Below are 27,166 nucleotides of genomic sequence, written 5' to 3'. Positions count from 1 at the left end.
AGTCTCTCTGCGCTGATTGGAGGAGAGGGGAGGGGAGGGAGTGGGGAGCTCACAGCTGCTGGTGGAGGCTCTCCTCTCCCTTTCACCCTTGCCAGCTGGCTGCTGCTGCTCCAGCCCTCAGAAGGTGCAAGGAGGTGGAATCAGCTCCTGGGCATGACGGGTGCATAATGGAGGACTCATAAAACATCTGACTTCCTCAAGAGACACCAACTCCCCTTAAACTCTCCATGCCACACTTCCTCCCAGGACAAGAATTTACCCCAGAGAGCTTGGGAGGCATCACACAGGGAGATTAAAAAACAACAACAGGGGGTTATAAAATAGCCCTGCTGTTCACTTTTCAAAGACTTTCACAGGGCTCATCAGAACTTTGCAACAGTTTCATCTGAGAACTTAATTTCGCCAGGACTCAATAGTGATTGGAACTGAATGGGGGGTACTGGTAGGAATTACAGCTATTTAAAGCTATCATCAGAACAGGAAAATACAAGTACCTATACAGTGAAAAATACCAGGCATCATAAAGACATGGATATTAAATGCATGTTCTGAAGTGTATGCACCACAGGTCAGATCCTCAGCTGGTGTACACCTGCCTTGCTCTAAGGTCTACAACGCTGACTTTGTCTTTAGTGGAGCTATGTTGATTTACACAAGCTAAGGATGTGGGCCTTGACGTGTATACACACTGGCTGTGACTCTCCACTGCCTTGTACCTCCTACAGCCAATCTGATCTGTTAGCACTTTATATTCACTTCGCCCTAATGTAAATATTGACATAAGGTGCAAGGCAGCAGAGAAGCATTAGCCCATTATCTTTTTAAGTGTATATAAGACACACATGAGTTTTACTGATACCCACCTCAGCTGGATACACCCATCTGCGTGATGTGCCCTTTACAAAGCATTTGTGTCTCCATGGGAACTTTGCAAATGGTACCTGTCCTGACAGCTATTTTGTAAAGAGATTTGCTTTAATGGGGGGAGAGATGCTGCTGGGAAACCACATGTAGTGCAAGGGGTCTGTTCTGGAAGGGGAGCAAGTGACACTGGGACAATGGATCCGAGGTGAGAGAGGTGAGGAAGGACGCAGCATATGGATACAGAAGCTGTCTGGGAAGGAATCCATCAGAGTCTGGGCAAGGTCTACGTGGATTCCTGTCACTGAACAATTATTCAGCATTTTAAAAAGCTAAAGAAGTTCCCAGGCTAATAACTTTGTTAGCCTAGAGTGAAAGGTGAAAGAATCTATCACTTGCTTCAGCCAAACATTGCTTGGAGAATAGGCAGAACCACCAATGCCTGTAAGTTGAAGCCAGACAAATTCAAATTAGAAACAAGGCCCAAAGTTTTAACAGTGAGGGTGACTAAACACTGGAACAAAGCACTAAGTGAAGAGATGGATTCACCATCTCTTGAAGTCTTCAGATCAAGTCTGGATGCCTTTCTGGAAGGCCTGCGTTAGCCAACCCTACGTCATTGGGCTCAACACAGGAGTAATTGATGGAATTCTGTGACCCGTGGTATACAGGAGGTCAGACTAGATGATCTAGTGGTCCCTTTGTGCTTGAACCTTTATCAATCTGTGATCCCTACTCAGTCTCCCCAAGAAGTCAAATGAAGGTGCTGAAGTTACTTCGGCCAACTCCACCCAAGCACAGAATCCCCCTGGCACACAGCTCGTTGCAGACCTTGGTACTGAAACTCTGTATTCCCTGAACATAGTATAAGAGAGAAATGCATTAAAACAAATGACTCTAGTGTCAGTACATGAACACGCAAATGCTTTCGCTTCGTGTTAATTAAATTATGGTCCTAGAAAACCAAGTCAAAATGAATACCTTGAATGCTGATTACAGCAGAAGGAATTGGATGTTCTCTAGCATGGACCTTCCTGAAGACAGGCTTGCCTAACAAAGTGATGGGCAGAAGATGAGTGAATGGATCACGATGACTCGGTGATGTTAGTGAACTCTATTTCTATTTCACACAAGGTTATTGTTTTTAAATCCCCATTGCAGACACTCTTGTCTGCTCTCCTGTACCAATGGGAAAAAGCAGAGCCAGAGAGAAGTGATCCAAGAGTTTATCCTCATAGCCATGGTGGCAAGCTATGGACATCTATTTCCAGCCCAGCTGGCCAAGTTCAATCTCAGTTACACTGGAAAAATGTTGAAAATTGTATGTGGTGGTGTTTAATTTTTTTTAACTGTCCCAATTTGAGGCTGGCTCCTCAGAATTTGATTCTGCATGTGCTTTTCAGACAAGCCATCAGGGAGATCAGAGGTATGTGAAGTACCTTGTTAGCTAAAAATAGTTTCCCACGTCTGAGCGTGGCCCTCTGAACCCCTCCTCATGCAGAGTCACAGTTGTTGCCGCGCTCTGCTAGTACTAAGGGGGAGACTGATGGCTCTTCTTCTCTAATGCAGAGCTAACACCCGAGCAACACTTGTAAGGCGTACATTAACCAAGAAGGCATGTGTGTCTGCTCCCTTGTTGGACAAGTGCAGAGATTTGGTATGGCATGCATGGCTCACATACAATCCTGTGAATACACCGGCATGCTTGTCTAATTATTTGTTGCTATTCTTATGCCTACTGAGCCCAATTCTCCATTGCCCCTTGAAGCCTCTCTGGCAGCACAAATGGTCTGTGAAGGCAGCAAATCTCCATGATGGGGAATACCCCAGCATAGGGTTTTCGCTGGAGGGCACAGAGCTGCCGTAATTGGTCTTTTCTCCCAGCCCCTAGCACAGACAGTTGCTGGGGAAGAGAACATGGCTGTAGTGCTTTGGTACTCCAGCTACTCTCAGATGATACTGTGGCCCTATGGTGTTGTTGCAGCCAAGGGTAAATTAGAGCAGATGTGGGGCTGTTGTAATTTAAGCTGAGGTCTGGGCAGGCCATTGGACATCCCAGAACACGGGGAGGTGCAAAGGTGGCATGAAGTCCCTAGTTCTACGCCAGGTGGTGGCAGGATGGAGTAGGAGTATCTTAGTGCAGAGATGGTTCCCTGGTTCATGTAACTCGGTTTGCAGGAACTCATCTGAACATGCTTTCATATATGGCTTGCATTTCTGATGAGCTAACAATCACACATCGAGTCTATACAGCCAAGAGCACAAAGCCTGCTGCTCCCCAGCTGTACCACAGCAGCCCTGGCTCTGCCATTCAAACCCCAGCAATGATCCATGAGGAACCATTCCTGCCTTGTCCACTCCCTGAGGAGGGAACCAGTATCCAGAACACCAGATGGGGAGAACTGACTTCTCAGGCGTTCTTGCGGAGCGGCATTTTAAACAGCGAAGCATTTCTTGGCAGCATGCAGCCAAGTAGCTTTATTTCACAATCAGCTATATCTGCAACACTGATTGCCGACAGACTGACATTGGGAATTACAGAAGATGACTGATTCTCCATTTCTCACTAATCTCTATCTGATAATAGGGAAGCAGACCCCCTCAACTGTTCTTGCTGACAGAGAAATGCAGTTACGTATCACCCCATACCTGGGGACAGGGATCAAATCACCGTCCTTCTGTGGAGTCTGGCCATACCTCTCCAGGCAGGCAATGGTGTACTGGTGTCTTGTGTAGCACCATGCACACTGCCTGCACTTAGGAACAACAACGCTGGCTCCAGCTGCCCCCTCTTGTAGGGAAAACCCATGGGATGGGCAGGCCTAGCTACTCCCTGATCTGTAAGGGACATATGGGGTTTGCAGGGCTGATTCCCAAACTATGTGGGAGTGCTCCAGGATTCACATGAACCCCAGGAATGAGCGAGAGGCCAGGGCAACCCGAGTGGAAGACCCATGCCTCCCTACTGCCTCTGCGTTCCCCTCTTCCCTCGGAGCATGGCGGCGCCACCGGAACTGCAGCCCATGGTGTCCCAGGAGGGATCCCCACTGTCAGGCAGGACTGTGGACACACGGCCTGGGGGCCAGTCCTGCCACGGAAGTGGCTGACATCCCCTTCATGCGGGAGGGGCGTGGCGAAGGTACCAGCAGGCCCCACATTTTGGTCCATGCCTTAGGCTCGCCCCCCCGATGGCTGATGGCTGTGAAGAGCGTAGGTGAGACTGCACGCGGATTGAGGAAAGTCATTTAGCAGACTGGGGGGTTGTCGACACTGGAGCTGCAAAGAGTAACTCCCAGCGTAGTCTCCACACGGGCTAGCTCTGATTGAGTTAGCGAGCTAAAAATTGCAGCATAGCCCTGGAGGGAGCTTGTGCTACACTCTCCCCAGGCACAAGTCCCTCTGAAAGCCTAGGTGCATCCTTGGACAGCTAGCCCCTCCCGCTAGTCAGTGCGCAGGTTTCCCTGAGCAGGAAACCTCCCCTTCCAGCTCCAGAGCAGACAGGCCCTGGGAGAAAATCCCCCTGCAGCAGGCACTGGCTGCAGCAGGCACTGGCTACGGCAGCCAGAGGCTGCCCTCCGCATGTCCCTGTGCAGAAGCATGCTGGCCTGGCGCAGAGTGCTGGAGTTCCCAGGGGCTGTGTGGCTAAGCAGCCCAAGGACAGCTGTCCTAATTCAGTGCAGCCTCTCAGGCTGTCCAGGCTGGGGTCAATTTCACCCCCCTTTGCCCTCCCTCCCCCAGGGCTGTGAGTTCTGCACTGAGGCAGAGTCTCCTGGTACGTGCTGTAATCACTGCAGCTAAAGGACGGGGATTACTGTGAAACACACGTGAGGTTAAGCTGGTGACAAAGACACATCACTTGCTGTTAGACGGTGCCGTGCTAACACTAGCGGCTCGGAGTAGGTGGCCAGGACACTAAACAGCGCTTTCTTACCATTCAGAAGTTTCCCTCCATTAAAAAAACAAACAGGAAATAAAGAGAAAAGAGCAGAATGAGCACCCGGCAGTTAACAATGCAGAGAGGAACAGTGGCACGGGGCAAGGAGGGAATCAGAAATCCATACCTGTTATTGTGAAGCCACCTAAACGAACCACAAAACAAAAAAGAGAGAGAGAAAGAGAAAGCAGATTAGCATCTATTTTTGCATCATTACAGTGACATTCATCTCGCAGCAGCCTCCCCCCCGAAGCAGTGGCCCACATGCTCCCGCCACAGTGTAATCCGCAGAGGAACAGCTCACTACAACACCTGTCTCCCATTTCTAGCAGGGATTGTCCCCTGCCTCAGGGTCTGCATGGAGTGCCATGGTCTCCCCCCACCCATTCTGCTGGGCCTTGTGTAGTGCACTCCACTCTGAACGTGGGGCTCTGAATGGGTGCGTGGGGGAGACTGGGCTGCAGGGGGCCAGGAAACAGCAGGCCTATGGGGCGGATGCATGCCAGGCTCCCTCCCACCCCACATGGCTTAAGATAGCACCCCCTGGAACAATCTCTTTTCCACAAAGCCACCCCAGAATTGAAGGGACAGCTGCTCAGTAGGCCCAGGGACTGACCCAGGGACCAGCCTCCGCCCCGCCCCTTGGCACTGTGGATCCCGTGGAGTCTGAAGGATGCCAGCGCCAATCCTACAGAGGCCCTTTGCCTCCTCAGCAGCTGCTCAGTCCCCTGGAAATCCCCACTGTTCATAGCAGCCAAATTAGTCCTGGAGGACTCCACTGAAGAGACAGCACAGCTCCAGCTATATATTCACAGGGTCAGGGGATGGGTGGAGATGTGGTTTTCCCTGGCCCCTCCCTTGTACTACCCAGTCTCCCCCCATGTGCAGCACAGATTCTGGACTAGTGGAGAGCCTTCAGTGGGGTGCAGACTGGAGGTAGGGTTGGTGCTGTGGACATGGTTAGCCCTCCTATCCACCCATGGAGGACCCCCTTGGGGTGTGGTTTGGGGCTGGGGAGGGACATGCCTCCTAGGTCCGCTCTGGCAGGTTCTACCCCAGTAGCGGCCAATCTAACTCCAGTGTGGGAAGTGTGAGAACTTTAAAGATTCACCACAAAGCTGAGCTGTGCAAATCTCTTCCTTCCCTGCCAACCAGGTACGAGAGAGAGGGCATTTCTAGGAGGCGACGGTGGCTAGAATCACACAACGGAAAAGATCAAAAACCCAACGGCTACTGTCCCACCTCTCAACCCAGTCTAGCCTGAGTGCAGGGCTCAGTGTGGGAGACAGCCCAGAGGGACAGAGGCACAAAACTCAAAATGATGCAGGATCCTCTCATTAAAAGCAAGTTTCTCTTCCTAGGGCCTCACTCCCATGAATCTTTATTTCTGGTGTGAGAACATTTTCAGCAATAAAAGCAGCACTGGGGTGGGCATGAGCGGGCATGATGCACCAAATCCATGCTGCAGCTGGGTAGCTTTAGGACTAAATGGAGGGCTATTCAAGAGGGATGGATACAATGCTGGGGAAGAGGAAAGCCCCTCTCACTGCCATTTCCACCAAGCCCCTGACAGCTCAAACATCCCTGGAAACATTCCTCATTTACCCACAGCTGGGGCGAAGTTTGGCTCATATCGAGTTACTACTGCCCACAGCAGCATTTTCTGCAATGGTCCAGCGCTAACAGAAATGAGTGAGAATCTTTCCATTGATTCCAGTGAGCCTTGGATAAGGCCTGGGCTTTGATTTTCCAAGGTAGCCTGCAGAATGCTTTAACTTTGCTTGGACTCCCCCCACATCCCCATCTTATGTGTTTGTGGATCTCCTGCTTGGGATAGCTTGTATGCCAAATTTGGAGGCTGGTTTTGAAGTGTGCGCTAAGAAGGCAGCATGCCATACCTCCCTCAAAACAGCATGCAGAGTTTTCTGAATATACGGAGTTAGGGTCTGTCTACACTGGGAAGTTATAAGGAAGGGAGTTTAAAATGCTGTAGCTATTCTGGAATAGCTCCCCTTGTGCACACACTGATTCCTGAATAAGAATGTGCTCAGGGGGAGTTATTGTGGAATAGCTCTTGTGGACAATTTCACCACAATAAGCCCTACATATTCTGGTCCGACCGTTGCCAGGTACTACAAACATTCTGTTTCTTATACCTACATAACGGGGTATGAATTAGTTTGCACAGCTCAGTTCTGTTGTACATTTCTGAGACTTAGTGCTTTCCACATCCTTTTACTACAAATTAGCGGATAGGGCCCAGTGAAATCAACCCAAAGGATAGTAGTAAACCTGAGGAGTCAGTTGTATTGAACGTATCCACTAAATGTGCTTGTTGTCTGGGATTTCCAAAGGAGCTAGCTGTCCAAATCCCAGTGAAATGCTGTTCATAACCCCCTTAGGCTCCCTTGTCATTGTAATTAATGCCACTTTCAATTATGATTTTAGCTACTGTCCCTCCTTTAACACAAGAGTTCATGTCTCAGCTAAGGTGGCTAGATGTCCCGATTTTATAGGGACAGTCCCGATATTTGGGGCTTTGTCTTATATAGGCTCCTATTCCCCCCTATCCCCTGTCCTGGTTTTTTACACTTGCTTTCTGGTCACGGTAGTCTCAGCTAACAATTTTTGGAACAGATACTCAAAGAAGAACATGATCTCAATTACCTGGGCTTAGTAAAATGGTATTAACAACCTTAAAAGAGATTCTTGTGAGCAAATCGAAAAGTCAAATAAAATCATCATCTTCCACCAATATACGGACACACTGGGAAAATGGAAAAGAAATACAAGAAATGCAGCGCTTACCAAGCTCATTCAACAACAGGGCTGTGAAGGAGACAGACAGAGACAAACATAGAAGAAGAAAAGTAAATGAATAATGAAATTAAAAGGAACATCCACAGAAAGACTCCAGCTCCCAGGCCCAGACAATGAAAATCTGTAAAGTTTCCGGATACCATTGGTACCCAGAAAAGAGCACTGAAAATAACGGAACAGAAACATTTCATGAGCGTGGGCTGTGAATTAAAAGAAAAAAATGTCACATACAGTAATAAGATACAAAAGACAAACTTTTAAAAAATTCATTTCCCCCTTTTGGGCCATATATTCATGGAGCGCCCAACAACATCAATGGCAGTACTGCCACAGATTGAGGAAAGAATATGTCCCAAAATATGGATGTAAGGGCTGTTTGCTGGATTCATGTACTTCCTTTAATAGTCTAAATGGAAAATAATAATTACATGATGGCCTGATTTCTACAGGGAATGTAGAATGAAAGAAGTACAGTTTGTGCTAGGGCTTGACTCACCAAATATAATACAGTATTTATCCTGTCATTTAGCAAAATGACAGTTTAAGCCCTGATAAAAAACAACTGTCATTTAGCATTCAGGTAGCACTCTGGATCTTTGAAGAACTGAACATTCTGACTAATTACTTCTAGCAATACCCTGGAGAGGTAGTAAGATCAACACTTTTCAAAGGAAGGGGAACTGAAGCAGAGAGGATCAGGCCAATATTTTCAAAAGCAGCTGCTGATTTTAGGTATCTTAATTTCAGAATTAATTTCAGAAGCTGATTCAGGCCTGATTTCAGAAGCTGAACTCACAGTATTGCTAGCCCCAAGAGTTCAAAAATCATAAGTCAGTCCTCAAAAACTGGTTTAAAAATCATGAGATTTTAAAAAGACTAATACATTTTTGACTCTTGTTATTTGCCTTCTGGCTACTAAGACTTTACAGAGCCTTGGCTTCACATTTTCAAGCTTTCCCCTGCAACCATGAGAGCTAGAAACTTATGTTTTATAAAACGAAAGCTGAGAGTCTCATGTCATCACATGACTCCAACAGCGAGAGCTTTAAAAACCCTCCAGATGATCCGATTTATGATAAAACCATGAGAGTGGACAACACTGCGCCCATGCAGCGCCAAATGAAGTCAATGGATAGCTTTTAGTGTCAATGGTTAATTTTATTTTGGTGATACGAAATGATTCCAACAGTAGATTTCCCTAGTGCTGCTTGTGATGCAAATCTCACTCACTGGGATTCTATTGTATTGCGTTACTGTGTCAGATTTAGTGGAATTTTCCATGAGCTCATAATCACATAGGGCATCCATCTGTCAACAGAATGCAGGTCCGTGGGCAATGTTCTCTCTTGGGATAAATGCAGCCCCTCTGAGGAATCCATCTAGTGCTAGGTAATGGCAGCTTCTCTCCTCTCAGCGTGCTAGGCCAGAGAGGGAGCAGGGAGCCCAGTGCTCTCATGCAGGAGGCAGCCACAAGGATGCAGCTACTGCTCACCCAGTACCTGGGAAGGTGTGTGTGTCTGTGTCTGCTCTCATGCCCAGCAGCACCGAATGTTACAAGGTCTTGTCTTTGAGTGGAGCTGGGGTGTGGCCATAGTTCACCTTCCCTTGGGAACTCCGAGCATGTGGGGATGCTGGAGGAATAGCAAGTTTTACCTTGTCTAAAGGCTGCTGGTGAGCAACAGCTGGGCTCTCCCCAGTACTCCACAAGCACCATGGGGCAATTCACTGGTCCCTCTAGGCGCAACTGGCATAAATTGGCTGGGGAATACTGCTTGGCAGATGCAGAGCAGGCAGACTCCCTCCTCTTAGGTGTGCTGTAGCACTTGAGGACTGGCTGAATCACTCCTGAGCTCTGGCTAGTGTATGGTGGATTCAGCTCCAAGCATGCTGGCTCTGGCTGCCTTCTTATGCATGGCAGTGCCAATGCAACTAACCAACTAGGAAACGTTGCAAGATGGCAGCAGAGGTGTCTGGCTGATCCCTGTGCTCTAAGACTGCCTGATGAATGCACTCACTGAGCACAAAATTGCATCCGTCCCTTTCCCCCTCGTTCTCCTATGAATGCACTCTGAGAAAGCTGCGCCTTTGAACAGGACTAAAAATGTACCCAGCTGCTAGAAAGGCCTGGATTTAGAGCCACTGAACAACTCACCGTGTGAACAAAAGTTAGTTTTTCCAAAGGCAGAATTGTTTGAGCCTGATAAAATCAAGCATGTCCTTGAGTAAAGATGAATCGGACTGAACTGAATTTCTTATCTGTGTAATTTATTAAACTAATCCAGATTATTCTCCTCTTTCTTTTATATTAAGAAGCTTAATTATTTTTTTAAAAATCAGATAGCTACCAGTGAATATACATTTCCTATTCATTTGTTTTTCTGTAATAAGGGGTATTTTTTTCTTGCCTACTGGGGGAAAAGGAACTAAAATAAATAGTATTGTGTTTCAGTCTAAATGCACCAACATTTGATATACATGAAGTCATCTTAGACCTCGATCCAACAAAGCACTTAAGCATGTATGAAACTAAGCATGTGAATAGCCCCCTTGGGACTACTCACATGTGACACACAAGGCCCTGACCCACACTTGTGCTGAAGCCCATCTCTATCCAGGACAGCACTTAAGGACACCCTTAACTTTAAGCACATGCTTAAGTGCCGTCTTGAACAGGGATGCTTTCCTGAATCAGGGCCATGCTTACATGCTTTGCTGGATCAGGGGGTAGTCAGCAAATGAGTGGATTTAGTCTATAAGAAGGGAAGCCTATTTATTTCTTTGGGGTGAAATGCCACAAGGTGTGGGGAGCCCAAGCAATGCCCTCTGAACCACTGCTGTCCTGCACTGTGGTTGGGAGTGGGGCACAGGGTAGATGTGCTGGATGAAAGGACCCAGCATGCCCCATGCGATGTAGAGGTGGACTTCACGGTGGGACCTAACAAGCTAGCATGGAGGGGTCATTAATGAGTGCCAAGGCTAGATGGGGGTGGGGGAAGGGCTATGAGATCGATATTTATATTATCCCCAGTCTCCAACTCCACACATAGAGGGCACAGGGGAGCTAACGCCACTATTCCAGCTGCCCCCTGTAAATTCCTATGGAGTGTTCCGCAAACACCAGCTTGCTAAGGCCCCCATTCAGCAACGCAGATAACAATGTGCCTAAGTCTTAGATTCAGAGATCTGCAGGTTAGAAGGGACCATTATGATCATCTAGTCTGACGTCCCGTAAAGCATGGCCAGAGAACCTTGCCCAATGCTTTCTGCCTTCTGTTTGACCTATAGAATCTCTTTTGGAAAGACACCCAGCCTTGATTTAAAGACGTCAAGTGACTCCATCCACCACATCCCTAGGTAAATTGTTCCAAGAGTTAAGTACCCTCACTGTTAAAAACGTGCATTTTATTTCTAGTCTCATTTTGTCTAGGTTCAGCTTCCAGCCATGGGAGCTTGCTATGCGTTTTTCTGCTAGATTAAAGAATCATCTATTATGAGAAATCTCTTCTCCCTGTAGGTACTTGCAGACCATGATCAAGTCACCTCTTACCCAATCTGGTATAAACTAACCCTGGGACTCAAAAGTTAAGCATGTGCTCAGGTGCTTTGCTGATTCAGGGCCTAAATGTATGATAATAATAATATTATAATACAATCTGATGATTCTTAAGGAGCAGATATCTCCTAGAAATTAAACAGGGAATCAAAGAGACAAAATGTTGCTAACAATGTTTGGGTTGTTAAAAAAAAAGTTTTTTGTGTTGCAACTAATTATTCAGGATAATTATGTTATTGCTGTAATGTCCTAATTAGCCATCAATAATTCATGAAATGAGTTACATCCATTCATTTTAAGTTACCTCTTTAAGAAAAGAAACTGCTTAGAAAAATTAGCAGCCCTTTTCTTTTTATGAATATGTTTGCAGTTGCTTTAGAGAAATGTTTTTATTTTGTGTGATGGAAACTGATTTCATCACTCTTATGAGGATTCAGCGGGATGTCCATGTCACTGTACTTTCAGTGCATTTTATCTATTTACTTCCAGATCCACTGGGTGAAATCCTGATTGCAGACGTCCTACTGGAATTATCTGATTTTGAACTACCTTCAGATCTCATTGTATTCTCATTACCAGTGTAAAAAAGCTAAAAATATTGTGTTAAGAATGTGATTTTTATTTAAACAGAGGGTCTACTTTATCTCCTGCTAAAAATGATGCAGTATCCTTTTTTAATTAAAAAAGAGACTGTTTTCTCCTAGATTAAAAGGATATTTGTATATGCAATTTCAGTGCTGTATATTTTAAATACACAACTGAAATGTTTTTATTTGTGATACTATTGCAATAGCAATTGACAGTTTAGGATTTGCACTTTGTCTTCCCACATTGCATGTGGTGGAATCTCAGACCCACTCTGGTGCTCTGGTGTTTGTGATCACTTTGTGAGGGCTAGACGCTGCTATAAACTCCTGGTTGACAGCACCTCTACAGCGTGTGTGAGCTTGTCCCTCCCTAGCTAGCGTGGAGAGGATATGAACCCCTAGTGATTTATTCATTGGATTGTTTTCATTTACTGCCTCACAAGTGGGAGCAGTTCACAGATGAACACTTGACAAAAAAAGTCAGTTTGTAATTAGTGCCAACCCTGCTTCAGTGGGAGCTAGCCAGTGGGACCAGAGTGACACCCGCCAAACAATAAAAAAGGAAAAGTTGCTAAGCTTGAGAGGAGATATGGCAAAATATTTGGAAGCCAAGTGCGAGGAGAGAGCAAGTGTGAGAGTAGGGAGACAGAGAGAGCAGACTATAATTTCTCGAGAGTTTGTCTGGGTTTTACTCTCACACCTTTCATTCCTCTTCGTATCCATATTGGTTCCTCAAGCACAAGGTAGAAACTGCACTCTTTCTCATACTCCTCACGGTCAAGTATTTTAAGGGTAATGAATTTCCTGTGGGAACACAAGACAAAGGCAAAACAAATGGTTGGCGTCACACACTCATGCTTTAAGTTCAACCAGGCGAGATGGTTACCGAGATGATACGAAGAGAGGAGCGCATCTGCCTCAGTTACTTATGTAAAAGAGCAGAAAGTCCATCGCTGCACCTAGGCTGTTTCATTCTGAAAAAGGAGCCACTCCACAAATTTAACTCTGAAATGAAGTAGATAGGTTTACATTGTGGGGAGCTATTGTTCATGCAGCACATAAGTGTTACATGGAAAAGGAAATCCGAACGCCAGAGGGTTTGGTTGCTTTGCTTGCAGTCAATCTGCATCTGGATTTTATTCATAGCTCTGTGCCAAGTATCTGGGCCCTAACAGGAGGTGGACTGGTTTTGCTTTTAAGTAACAGCAGCACCCCAGCAACTTATGAAGGGCCAGATCCTTGACTGGTATAAGCCGTCATCGCTCCATTGAAGTCAATGGAGCTATTCTGATCTACGCCAGTTGATGATCAGGCCCATAATGTCTGAATTTAAGTATGGAAAACTGAAATTGGAGTCCAAAATGCAAACATAAAGGTTCTCAGCTCCAGGCCCTAGTGACTTGACTCCTGCTCTTTGACATAGATAGAGGAAGGCATGTTTTAGATTGCATGTATTGGAAAGTGCTAGGCATCCATGAGTGATCAGGACAGGTGCACGCAGGCTGAGCTCAGCCTCAGAGCAGATCCCCCACCTTTCTTCTCACTCATCTCCACCAGACGGGGCTCCCCAATCTCAAGGTAGAAGGTCTTGTTTTTCTCATACTCCTCATCATCAATTATTTTGACTGATATCGTTTTGCTGAAACAGAGAAGAATAGAGATTCAAGAGTAAGGGGGGAAAGGGAGAGTAAAGAAAAGGAGAAACAGGAGGGAGGACGGAAACATCAAAAGGAAGATAGTTTGGGTAAAGACTCATCAAGTAATTATCTCAGGGGGCAGCCACACAGCATCCCACAGCATTCTACAATAAGGCTCAGGAATAACACTGAAATGCACCCTGGGAACTACGGGGCTGAGGTCACATCTGGGATAAGTAGGGGCAAACTCCATGGGCTGGTATGGAATTAACTCCACTGACCCTATGGCTGCATTTGGTCTGTGTTCTTCACATGCTGCACCTCTGGATCTTCATGATATGTGAAATATACGTCGCCGTTGCCACAGTAACCCTCCCTGGGGAATGGAGGAGATTGCCCCCGACCCATGTCCCCAAGGAGGAGGAGAGGTGAAGCACATGGAATCCCGCACAAGGATGCCAGGGTCCCTTTCTCACTGATTAATAGGGTCTCGAGTTAATCTGCCCCAGTCAAAGCCAAGAAAAGTGGAGAATGAGCAGCAGGCTCATCAGAGTGTGAGACAGAAAAGCAGGAGCCCTGAGAAGATGGAAGGGACCTTTCATCTGAAAGCCCTGCTCTGGGCTCTGTATAGAATGTGTGTGCACATACACAGGTTCACACATGCAGTACTAATGTCTCAGTCACCTCCAGGGTGTCTACATTGTCATGGAATTGAAACGCCTGGTAGGACAGAGGCCCCGAGGTCCCAACCTTTCCTCCTTCCATGGACTCTAAATCCAATGGGGAGTGCTGGCTGGGGCTGCTTGGCCTTCACTCTGATGGGCCAGTTTGGACATGTGCTCACTCACATCTGGAATTCACACAGGACAGAGGTATTTCCACAGAGAGTGACCAGTCTATGGCCCTTTAAAAATCAGCACAGTTCCCAGCCTCACATTCCCCTGAGAGCCTGCCTCATTAGTCCACCCATCCTGTTGTGGGCCTGGCCAGTGTCACCAGGAGATCTGGTGGGCACTTTGGTCTCTGGCTCTTGCTGGATCATTGTGATCATCACTGTGCACAAGCTTGGGTTGAGTGCTGAAATCTTCACTCAGTAGAAATGGCTGCCAAAGACAATGGGAGCTTTGCTTAAGTAAACACGGAGTAAAAACTGAGGGCCCCATGCTGCTCCCTCCAGGGCCCCATTCTCCTCACTCCAAGCCCTGCAGAAGGAGAGGCGTTTCATCTCTGCAGTCTGCCACCTGATCCCCTCAAGCCTGCGGGCTCCAGGGGGTCCCACTCTCCAGAGCTGGGAGGGATGGCTGAGGAGAAGGAAGCTGTTTGGGCCCCCACCTGTGGGGAACATGTGAGGCTTGCATTAGTTTGCACTTTGTACCCCTCTCTCTGTGTGGGAGATCCCCATCCCTTTAGGGAATAGTCTGCGATAGCCCTGGTACTGTAGCTCTACAGCGATCAGGAAGAACCAAAACCTCTCCTCAACTGCAGATCCCAGCAGATCTGAAGGGATCTGAGGTCAAGGACGTGATACTCAGGTTTATCCTCCGGGAGCAAACCGTGCCCTCCCGACAGAAAAGCTTGGAAGCAAGGTCCCCATCAGCTGAGGCTCGCAGAATTCTCTCTCGTAGGGAGGGAAGAGAATAGGCCCTAAATAAGGACATTGGGATTTGGCCCAACGTGCATGGCCATGGTGGCCCTTGACACCAGACTCAGAACTGCCAGGATGCCACAGGCCAAGCTCCCCTTTGACATGTGAGCCCCGAATCTTCTGACCCCACACCCTCCCCTCAAATCCCACTCTTGGGAAAGGCTTGCTACCCTGACTCTCACAGTGAAAAGCCATTACTGAGAGAGACAACTGCAACCAACTACTCTTCACAGGAGTGAGGATCTGGTAAAACAACCTTTATAAAGAGCTAAAACCATGGTTGGCAGGCAAGGATCTCTTCTGGAGACGGGAGCCATTTACCTGTAAAACAGTCACTTAACCTACTTCCATCCTTTGTCTCTGCCTTTATGTACTTAATACTTTGTGAAAATTCAGGTTTACCTGCATTAGGTTGGGCTATTACAGCCTCAGCTAACGGTTCTGCCACTGCTCTCCCATTATTTTTAAGTGGTGCATTTTGCTGTGGTTTCCATATTAGGTTGGTGTGTAATGCTCAGAGAGCTTGGGGCAGCCTAGGTCCCTTAGTAAGGATGGGACTCTGACCTCACTGCAAAAAGCCACAGGCTCCCGGCTGACATTTGAAACTTGAAACAAACAAACAAATCACTCACCCCCTTGAAGCTAACAGAGAATGCTTAAGCTAACCAGCCATACAAATGAAAATGGCAGCTTCTCACAGACACATGCATATGACAATGGTCAGCCATTCACGTCTGATTTTAAAGATGTCTCTCTTGAAGCTAGTAGTTTACAGGTTTCCATATGATGCTAGATATGACCTTTCACACTCTGGGAATTCAAAGAAGATAGATTCTTTCTGAAAGCTAAGGCAGGAGGAAGTGGAGAAAGCATCAATGGTGGTAGGCTATTTTTTTTAAAGCAATACATTTGTTTTTCAAACCAAAATGATTTTGATTATATTTTTGTCATGGGCCTTAATGTGGAAATTGACCTATACGTCCACACTCTTATCCAGACTAGCTACTTAAGACTGTTTCTCTGCTATTACTGAATTTGCTGTTCTAGCAACAACGTGAGTCTGAAGCCTTAGAACATGCACAGAGCGCAGCTAGAGAACCAATAAACTAACATCAAAACCTGGCACCACCTTACTGGAGGCCTTGGCCACTTTCCAGAATTTTGTTTTCTAATGCACCTAATACAGTGCAAAGTAGGTGACAGAGAAAGTTCACAGGAAAAAACAATGGATATGGAAAAGATTCATTAACACTGTCCTGGCAGAAGTCCCCCGATGGTGCTGTTACACACAGGCCTTTTTTGGAGTGTGTGGGCCTACAGCAAACCTGAAGAAATATTCTGCGGTTAGTTTTGTGTAGGGCTGGATTTATACCTTATGCGCCCTAGGCACAGCATCTTCAGCGCACCCCCTGCCTTCAGCTGACCTTCGTGTTTTCCATAACAAATTAAACTTTTAACCCACTTTTAGGCACCCCTAGAACGCTGGTGCCCCTAGGCATGTGTCTACTGTGCCTAACTGGAAATCTGGCACTGGCTTTGTGATCTTCATTTCTTTGGGGGGAGCTATGGCAAGCAGTGAAGGAGTCTGCTTTCTGTCTGAGTGTTTGTCTACACTACGAAGAGAGAGCTGTGGCAGTGCGTCTCAGAGCCCACATCAGCTGAATTGGGCTCACAGGGCTTGCATTGCAGGGGTAAAAATAGCAGTGTAGACCTTCAGGTGCAGGTTGGAGCCTGGGCGCTGAAATACTGAGAGTGGGTTGAGTCTCAGGGCCCAGGCTCCATCCTGAGCCGGAACGTGGGTCAGAACAAAATATGCAAATAAACTAACAAAATAACTGTGTCATCACAGAGGTTCCTTAATTATTGTCTACATCCAGCCCCCTTAGTCCATTCCTAGTCCACTCCAGCTTCTTTCAAACTTTGTTGGCTAAACTAACTTTCCTACTGCTCTTCTTGTGTCCCCTCTACCTAGGTTTGCCGTCTCTTTGAAAGAAATCTTCTTTCTCATTCTTCATCTCTTATGTACTCTCCATAGGCAGACTGGTGCAGGTTAGAGGAGCCCTGAGGCTGCTCTAATGTATGTGAAGGGCTCAACTGGTCCCCCCAGCAGGTCCCAGGATGGAGGCACACAAAGGCAGCATAAAGCCACCCGTCAGGTCCAGTGGAACTTGGCTGGACCTGGGAATTGGGACCAAATCAGAGATCAGTTACATATTTTGGCTTTCTGCCCTTGTTTTAGATTTGAGTGCTCAGTACTGCAACCTAAAACTTTCTGTTAAGCTAACTGGCATTAGATCCCTTGCTTTTCATAACTTAGTACAAACACCACAAATCACTAAGCAGAACAACAGGTATGATTTCTTGCACTGTTTGATATACTCGAAGTCTATTAAGTTTGTCCTTCATGCTTATAATGACATCAATAACTGCGCAAGTAATGGCTGAAAAAACAAAACAAAAGAACTTCTTCCATGTATCATCATCGCTGCAATCGTTTTTATGCACAGATGAAACAGTTACCAAACATGGAGCAGATCTTGCTTTGCATTGATGTGGTAGGTGAAAATGTTTTAGATGAAAAAAGGAATGGAGGATATGCAAGAGTTCTTGGCAAAGCCATACAAAAAGCCCTGATGGACTTAACATAATGACAATTTCAAAATCATTAGTAAAGTAATCAATAATTTTCCTGATAGCACCCATTAAAATGCATACTGATTCCTCTCTGTCTGCATAAAAAGAAAAGGAGTACTTGTGGCACCTTAGAGACTAACCAATTTATTTGAGCTCAAATATTATGCTCAAATAAATTGGTTAGTCTCTAAGGTGCCACAAGTACTCCTTTTCTTTTTGTGAGTACAGACTAACATCGGCTGTTACTCTGAAACCTGTCTGCATAAAATCGCTGTTCTTAGGGAACATAATTTAAAAAGCCACATTTATCAATGTAAAGTGTAACATACAGGCTAGTGCAGGGAACCTCACTCTATACTTACAAATCACAGAGTAAGAAAAACATAAGACACCTGAGGACTTACAGTTTCCACTGATTTGGGGTTGTGAACACTCAGTACTTCTGAAAACCAGGCCCTTATTTGTCCAAACAGTGCTCAGAAACTATATTCTCCATCAAACAGGTGTCTGTGCCCTGACCCTGCAAGCTGCTTCCTGCAGGCAGGCCTCTCTGCTTGAGCAGCGTCCCACTAACATCATTGGAGGCTGGCTGCATGATCAGCGTCCCAGACACAGTCACAGCAGGTGTCAACAGGTGGCGCTGTTGCATCCAATGAAGTGAGCTGTAACTCACGAAAGCTTATGCTCAAATAAATTGGTTAGTCTCTAAGGTGCCACAAGTACTCCTTTTCTTTTTGCGAATACAGACTAACACGGCTGTTACTCTGAAAGCTGTTACACATAGTTTTCCCAAGTTCTTTTGTCAGAGAGTGTGAACGAATGGTCAGTCTTGGATAGCCATGTGATGGGCTGTTGCAAGTTTGTTATGTGAGATTCTAGGGAGAGGAGCCAGAAGGAGAGTTTGGTCTCAGATTAGAGTCAATTCTTGAGGCAAAGTTGTCCCTGGGAAGCAGGTGTTGGCGCTGAGGTGAGATCCCTGAAAGAAGGGCTTGCCCTGCATGCTTTTTGACTACCTCTGTTCCAGGTACATGTGCAAATAAAACAAGTTACATTTAGAAGACAACCAGACTCAGCATCACGGATTTCTCCTCTACTGGGAACCCAACCTACAAGGCCCCAGACGTCTGCTACCGCTAACCAATGCAATGAAGAGGGAGCATGTAAGAGGTTGATTGAGGCCCTGTCTACACAGCGATTGCATTGGTGCATAAGCTGCCCTGCACAAGAGTAAGATGGGGCATGCACTGGTGTGAAATAGAATGGTAGATTACCAAGGTTAGTGGCATTGCTTTGCAGTGAGTCTACAATAAGGGTTTACTATAGCAACAGATTTACACTGGCGCCAATTTCTCCATGTCAAACAAGCCCTTGGGTCTATTGTCTCTTTTTTTTAAAAAAAACAAAAAGGCACATATCGCTGTTATACTATTTTCTTCGCTCAAAATATAAACTATGTAGGGAGACTGTGTGGCTCAGTCATTAGAGCCAGATGCTGGGGATAGGACACCTAGATTAGGCTCTGAAAGTGACTTGGTTTGTGAAAAGAGCAGTGTGAATTTCTTATTCTAGGGCAGGCCATGGGATATTCCAGTCTAAGGCTTCCTCAATCCCTCCTATTGAAGCTGTCCTACTTAGTCTGAGCTATTCATTGGGGAAGGGGCTTGAACTTGGGTCTCCCACATCTGAGGTGAATATCCTAACCACCAGGCTCTAGAGCAGAGGTGAGCAAACTACAGTCCATCCTGCCCGGCCTCTGAGCTCCCTGCTGGGGAGGCTTGCCCCCAGCCCCTCCCCCGCTGTTTCCCCTCCCCCGCAGCCACCCTGCCATGCGGGCAGAGCTCTGGCCCACTGCTCCTGTCGGGCAGCGCGATGGCATGGCTGGCTCTAGCATGGTAAGGGGGCGCGGAGCTGGGGGGTTGGATAAGGGGCAGGGGGTTCCGAGGGGCAGTCAGGGAACAGGGAGCAGGGGGAGTTGGATAGGGGGTGGGGTCCCAGGGGGCGGTTAGGGGCCGGGGTCCTGGGAGGAGGAGGTCAGGGCATAAGCAGTGTTGCATGGGTGGGGAGCTCTGAGGCGGGCAGGCAGGGGGTGGGAAGTGGGAGGGGCAGGGCAGGCTGTTTGGGGAGGCACAGCCTTCCCTACCCGGCCCGCCATACAGTTGCGCAACCCCGATGTGGCCCTTGGGCCAAAAAGTTTGCCCACCCCGGCTATAGAGTCATTTGCCGCCTGACTAACCACTGTCAGGAATGACTATGAATTGTTACTATAGATGACAATGGATAATCACTGGGCCAAAGAAAGGAAGAACAGGAATGACTCTATAGCAGGGGTTGGCAACCTTTCAGAAGTGGTGTGCCGAGTCTTCATTTATTCACTCTAATTTAAGGCCAGTCATACATTTTAATGTTTTTAGAAGGTCTCTTTCTATAAGTCTATAATATATAACTAAACTATTGTTTTATGTAAAGTAAATAAGGTTTTAAAAATGTATAAGAAGCTTCATTTAAAATTAAATTAAAACGCAGAGCCCCCTGGACTGGTGGCCAGGACCCGGGCAGTATAAGTGCCACTGACAATCAGCTCGCATGCCGCCTTCAGCATGCATGCCAGAGGTTGCCGACCCCTGATCTAGAGTCTAGTCCTCTTTTGCTTTACTCAAAATGCCTGAAAAATTTAATTCACTGAAAATTTTTGAAAAAAAAGTAGGTTTTGGTTTGTCCCAAAACAAACATTTTTATTTTTCAGAATTGCCAGAGAACCAAAAAATCCATTATTCATCCAGCTCTATTTCTGGTGCTGGAAAAGTCACTTAACCTTCCCTGTGCCTTGGCTTTAAAATGGACCCATTTATATAAAATGCTTTGAGATCCTCTGATGAAAGATTAATAAATTCCAAGGCCAGAAGGGACCATTGTGATCAACTAGTATAGCGGATCTCAAACTGTGGTCGTGACCCCAAAGTGGGTTGTGACCCCATGTTAATGGAATTGCCAAGGCTGGCTTAGACTTGCTGGGGCCTGGGGCTGAAGCTGAAAACTGAGCACCACTGCCCAGGGCCGAAACCTGAGGACTTTAGCCCTGGGTGTTGGGACTCAGATTAGAGGCCCCTGCTTGGGACTGAAGCCCTTGGGCTTCGGCTTTTGGTCTCTCCCCGCTGCTTACCTGGGGCTTGGGCTGGCTCAGGCTTTGGTCCCCCCTCCTGGGGTCATGTAGTAATTTTTATTGTCGAAAGGGGGTCGCGATGCAATGAAGTTTGAGAAGCCCTGATTTAGTCTGACCTGCTGTACAGCACAGGCCAGAGAACTGCCCCACAATAATTCCTACAGCAGATCTGTTAGAAAAAGTATCTTATCTTGATTTAAAAATTGTCAGTGATGGAGAATCCACCACGACCCTTGGTAAATTGTTCCAATGGTTAAGATTCTCACCATTAAAAATGTACGCCTTATTTCCAATCTGAGTTTGTCTAGCTTCAACTTCCAGCCATTGGATCATGTTATACCTTTCTCTGCTAGATGCTCTATCAGTGAAAAGAACTAATATCACAACCATGCAGTGAGGTTTGCATAATGGTTAATTCCACAAGTTCATTCATCAGTTTTAAATCAGACTCTCTGTTACTGGTGGCTCAGAGATCCCTTCAACTTATTACATAATATCACTTATTTAAAATGAAAGTGAAATAGACAATGTGCATCATTCAAGTAAAATGTAACCATGATAGAAAAAGTATGCAATGTATAACATTTTCTAATCAACAGAGCTAACACCAAAGGCATGGGGTGGAAATATGTACCCTGGCAACTGTGGACTGTTAATCAGAATCAGAATGAGGAAGTTAAAAGTAATATTTCTAACTTTACAATATTTTTTCCAAACATTTCTTGAGGGGGAAAAATATCTTTTCTAAGGTTTAAAAATGAGCTTCAAAAAAAGACATAGTATTAATTTTTCTTCTAGGTAGAAGACCATGCCCAGTGTACCCCGCTGCCTAGAATTAATCAACAGCCCATACCCAATTCATCTTCCATTCAATACTTGGGGAATGCTATTTCTCAGCCCTGAAAATGCCTCCTCTAAAAAGCAGTGTATGGGGAATAAACAAACAGCTAGGCCCAGATCTTCAGCTGGTGTAAACTGGCTTCACTCCATTGAAGTCAATGGAGCTATGCTGATTTACACTAGCTGAGGACCTGACCTTCCGCCTGTAGGTGAGATATTTCCCTTTTAGCAGTATTCCCCATTCTAAGTACAGAGTACAATGGTTCGGACTGACAATATGGTATCAGTGGTAAAATAGTAAGAGAAAATGGTTATCCTACACCAGTGCTAGTTTTGTAATGAAAGAGGTGCCGGTGCTCAAAGTCATTTTTTTACATTCAGAACGGATGCAGCAAGCACAGAGGCGCTGGGGCTATGAACTGCCAAACCTACAGCTATTGGGGCTCAGCCCTGGCAAGCCCTGGCACAAATTAATCACTGCATTACATCCAGTGTGGAAATGACATCACATGGGAAGCCAGTGCCATGGTGCTGCAGTAATTCTTAATACAAGACAATCTGAAGCATAAAGAGGATGCTTAAGAATAATTCCTTGGTATGCAGAACAACACATAAGCACTGCACAGAACATACCATGGTCCCGGTTTCTGCTAGCAAGTTAAACAACTTATTAACAATCTGGCAGCAGGGCCATCCCTAGCTATTCTGGGGCCCTACACAGCCCCCCCCCCCCATGGGGGGTGTTTGGCCCCAGGACTCTGCAGGGGCGGGGGCTGGCTTGGAAAGCAGGGGGGAACCGCCCCCCAGCACTCACTGGCGGGTTGGGGGCAGGTCGCTGCACTTCCCGCTGCCGGTGAGTGCAGGCCCGACCCCTGCTGCAGTCCTCAGGGGAGTGGGAGCGGGCAGGGGCCATGGGGAAGAGGCGGAGCAGGGGCTGGAGCAGCATGCAGCTGCATAGGGCACCAGGAAATTTGGTGCTCCAAATTTCCTATTGCCCTACACAGCTGCGTACTTTGCATATGGGTAAGGAGGGCCCTGTCTGGCAGTAAGTTAGACACTGCAAAAATTCTAACACCTTTTTAGACTGCACATTATTGAGTCATGATTGAATTATAGAGAGAAAGCAGTCCAAAGCAGTGCACCTTATTCCATTAGTAGTTTAAGTTGAAAGCAGTAAAAACAATTTGTCTCCTTCCCCTGCAGCCCTCTGGCATGCTGCAGAGTGGATGGAGACTCTCTTTCACTTAAATGCAGAAGTGCAGTTAAGCACGTGTGAGCAAAAGCAATTGACTGAACATGGGCAAAGAAGGGGAGGGGCTACACTGACTCATTTCACTCCATAGGTAGTGATTTGTACTCTAAATAAATGCGTGCTGGGTGTTTAACACAGCCAGTGGTGACACCTACAACAGCTCTAGCTAAGAGATACTGCTGCAGCCTGTTGCAATGGGATGGAAATGGCCATGACCATCTCACAATAGCCTTAACAACACTACTATACGCAGTGTGGCAGGAATCTCCTAGGGGAAAATCAGCTTATTAAAGCCAGGTGGGGGAGCTGAGAGCCACGACAGCTGTATGGCAGAAACAGTGGTTGCCGGAAGTCTTCGTGTTCCTAATAGAAATTTGTACCTGCTGCATGTTGCACACCCAACGGTGCCAAAGTATTCCACGAAGAAGGTAGGGTCTTACTCCAAAGTGGACACTTTTGATTCCTGCCATCCCTCATCTGGCTGACACTACAATTGTGCCAGTTAGTCCAATCCTGGATATAAAACAGCATGTGCAACAGGTAACAGAAGCGAAGCTGCTAGGGGAATGGATGGACGGGTCTGCCAATGAAAAGGGCACAAAGCAAATATTAATGAGTCAGCACATCAGCAGGGCATTCTATGTAGGATGCATCTTCCAGTCCTTATACCTCCCTCTCTAAGTCAAGTTCACACGGCACAGGTATGATCTGGCACTTCTAAAGCCCTGTAAAACCCTGGTAAAATGTACCCATGTCTTCTCCCGTCAATGTGAAAAGCTCCACAAATACTCTCCAAACCTGAAGGATTCCAGCTTTTCCCTAGACCAGCCAAACAAAATGTTTACACAAAGAAGAGACCTGTATTGCCAACTCAAACCTTCAAAAATCATGAGTCAGGCTCCCAAAATCATGAGAGGAGATTAAAAAATCATAATAATACAAGCTGTGCTATTTTTATTTGCTTTCTGGTTTCAGAGCCTTTGGGGTGCACTCTGGTCACATGTTCCAGCTTTCCTCCATAAGCACGAAACTTGCATTTATTTTTTAAAAAGTAAGCAGACGTTCTCCCCTCGAGGAGCTGGGGCTTTAAGAAAAACACCAAATTTAATGAGATTTGTCAGCGCAGACACTCTCAAATGCTGAAATATTTTCCTCATCTCCTGGGAAAGCTCTCCCTGCTGAGTGGCTAAACAGTGAGAGGAGTTTGATAACAATGCTCAAACATCACATCCCTACACTGCTTTGTCCCAAATGTTGCATCTGCCCTATAGATTCTGGTGTGTGTGACTGCACTGCACGTATGTCTGTGCCTGTCCCAGGGACCATATTGCATGTGGGTCTAAATGACAGCAACACTGATCTGTGTTCAGATCACTTTTATAGCTTGATCTGCTACAGTTCATTGCTTCCACAGTCCATTCATGCAAGACTCAGAAACCTGTGTCTGAATGAAGCAGCACTGTGCGCCTGGACTGCCATTTGGCATGTCTTTTTATCCCTCTTGGAAGCAATGTTATTGTGTCAGGGTTTTCTCAGGCACTCTTGTACTTGGGGTCAGTTTGGGTTTGGCACCCCCCATACCATCAGAAGTGCAATGGCTGAGTGCTTATGGGCCTCACCTATAACACTTAAGGTCATGGGTTTGCAACTCTCTCAATCTCACACTGAAAGGTCACCTCCAGTTCACCCTGCTGCAAAGTGGGCACCTGATCCCTTGGGTTGGGGCAGTCACAGGTGATTGGATGCTAGGATACTGGCCACATCACTCCCTTGTGTGCTTCTAGCTATGAAACTGAGGTGCCTTAACTGTGTCAGCCTGATGAGCCCCTAGCTTGAGGGAGCTTTCACTTTGCTACCTGCCTCCCTTTAATACGCTGCTGGTCCTTGGGTGGTTGTCAGCATGAATTCCCTTTGTGTTATCTGAGCCCGATAGAGGATGTTGCTCAGAGAGAGAGAGTTACTGAGGCAAAGTGGGGAGCTGGAGAAATATTTTCTGGGAGGTGCAATTGTATTTTTCCTTGGGGGTTGCCACCATCCCAGGCACTCATTATACAATTTGAGGTTGGGGTTGAGAGGAAGGGGGCCATAGGGCACACAGCTGGCATTTCTGTCTGAGATGCAGTGATTTATATTTATACGCACTGTCACGGTTCAGGGCACCTTTCCGTGGTCCTATGAGAGCACCCACCCTAGGCTTCTGGCTCCTCAGCCATCACCTCTCTTGGGCAGAGACCCATGTCTCTCTCCCTCCTGACTGGGGTTTTTCCAGGCTCACAGTGTAAGCAGGGAACTGTGGAGTTCCTCAATAAGTCAGACTGCCTGAACAGGCCAGCGTCTGTGCTTTGCTCTCTCTCTGAAGGCTATGAACAACGTACTTGACACAGTTATAAGATACCACATAGCCCTCTCTAAGCAACCACATTTATTCTTAAAGTGAAAGCATTACAGAGAAAACATATTACAAGCAATAGAAGTTCCTGTGTGTAGGCTGAAAGCTTACCAGAGGTCACCAATCAGTCTCACCAGGCCTCTGCAGGCCAAAGTCCTTCCCAGGAAGGATTGGGGCTCCCCTTGGACAGAAGGTTCTGTCCATTTGCTGGATCAGAAAGCAGACTGAGTCAGTTTAAACGCAGGCAATTTATCTAAGAGCCCTTTCTTTGTCTGTTGTTGCTGGAGAATCCCATTTGAATCAGTATATGTGAGCCTTTCCAGGTGGTGCCGCACTCCCCCGTTGTGCCTCTGACAGTCCCCCCCATACAGTACAAAAAGGATGGTGCACAATCAAATGTGGAACATGAAATAATCTGAAATATTAGAGAATAAGCATTCTAAGATGGCACAATATCATCAGTGAGCCAGACCAGCCATCAGAACTGGAGAACCTCCGCAGCAAAAGTCTATTCTTGACTTTGGTGGCTTTGAAGCAGGCCCATAAATAGATTTTTAGGGCTGGTTACAAAACCAACAAATCGGGGGGGAAGGGGGGGGAATGGGAGGGGTTGTCTATTGAAACACGGAAAGAAGCAAATTCCAGAGTTGAGGGCTCTTCAGTGAGCCCTGAGATAAAAGTCTAGGGATTGCAAGCCTACGAGTCCAAGCTGATCTCAACAGTCAGAAGCAATAAGGAGGGAATCCAGGGTACACAGGGCTTGCGGCTAGTGTGCAGACAGAGTAACATGCTTTACATTTGGCACATTTGTGGCTACTGTGCAGCAGTGCAAGCAAAACAGGCAAGACCAACTCAGAGGTCCATTTGGAAACGTGGTACTAGAACATTTATATTCCTCCCCCACTGCTGTGACTCACTGAAATCACTGCAAAGTGGCATCCTGCAAGGAAAGGCTTGTCATTGATTGCCCACTACCAAATTGCTCTTTCCCCCAGAGAAGATGGCAAGTCAGAGCTCGGCCACTTGATTCTGAGAGATCTGGCGTGCAGCACAGTGCAGAAGTGCAATTGTGAGCTCTCAGTCTCGCAATCCAGCTGTTGACAGTAGCTTTCTGTCATAGAATCATAGAATATCAGGGTTGGAAGGGACCTCAGGAGGTCATCTAGTCCAACCCCCTGCTCAAAGCAGGACCAATCCCCAATTAAATCATCCCAGCCAGGGCTTTCTCAAGCCTGACCTTAAAAACTTCTAAGGAAGGAGATTCTACCACCTCCCTAGGTAACGCATTCCAGGGTTTCACCACCCTCCTAGTGAAAAAGTTTTTCCTAATATCCAACCTAAACCTCCCCCACTGCAACTTGAGACCATTACTCCTTGTCCTGTCATCTTCTACCACTGAGAATAGTCTAGAACCATCCTCTTTGGAACCACCTCTCAGGTAGTTGAAAGCAGGTATCAAATCCCCCCTCATTCTTCTCTTCTGCAGACTAAACAATCCCAGTTCCCTCAGCCTCTCCTCATAAGTCATGTGTTCCAGACCCCTAATCATTTTTGTTGCCCTTCGCTGGACTCTCTCCAATTTTTCCACATCCTTCTTGTAGTGTGGGGCCCAAAACTGGACACAGTACTCCAGATGAGGCCTCACCAATGTCGAATAGAGGGGAACGATCATGTCCCTCAATCTGCTGGCTATGCCCCTACTTATACATCCCAAAATGCCATTGGCCTTCTTGGCAACAAGGGCACACTGCTGACTCATATCCAGCTTCTCGTCCACTGTAACCCCTAGGTTCTTTTCCGCAGAAGTGCTGCCTAGCCATTCGGTCCCTAGTCTGTAGTGGTGCATTGGATTCT

At 46.6% G+C, this 27,166-nt stretch overlaps 1 protein-coding gene across 9 annotated transcripts in view; it reads right to left on the bottom strand.

The window, feature by feature from the left end:
- SLC8A1 (solute carrier family 8 member A1) overlaps window positions 1–27,166 on the bottom strand; it is a 329,095-nt gene that overhangs the window by 45,079 nt on the left and 256,850 nt on the right. For 4 of the 9 annotated variants that reach the window (XM_037896398.2, XM_037896397.2, XM_043544228.1 and 1 more), the window contains 5 exons: window positions 13,288–13,394; window positions 7,604–7,624; window positions 4,923–4,940; window positions 4,793–4,810; window positions 1,843–1,911 (listed from right to left, as the gene is read on the bottom strand). In XM_037896398.2, coding sequence (XP_037752326.1) covers window positions 1,843–1,911; window positions 4,793–4,810; window positions 4,923–4,940; window positions 7,604–7,624; window positions 13,288–13,394 — 233 coding nt within the window. Of the gene's footprint in view, window positions 1–1,842; window positions 1,912–4,792; window positions 4,811–4,922; window positions 4,941–7,603; window positions 7,625–12,455; window positions 12,560–13,287; window positions 13,395–27,166 lie in introns of all 9 variants that reach the window. The other 5 variants (XM_007058961.4, XM_043544231.1, XM_037896402.2 and 2 more) reach the window with 3 other exon arrangements.

The sequence above is a fragment of the Chelonia mydas genome, chromosome 3, assembly GCF_015237465.2.
Source record: "Chelonia mydas isolate rCheMyd1 chromosome 3, rCheMyd1.pri.v2, whole genome shotgun sequence".
Taxonomy (NCBI): Eukaryota; Metazoa; Chordata; order Testudines; family Cheloniidae; genus Chelonia; species Chelonia mydas.
This window is presented reverse-complemented; position numbering and strand designations above follow the sequence as displayed.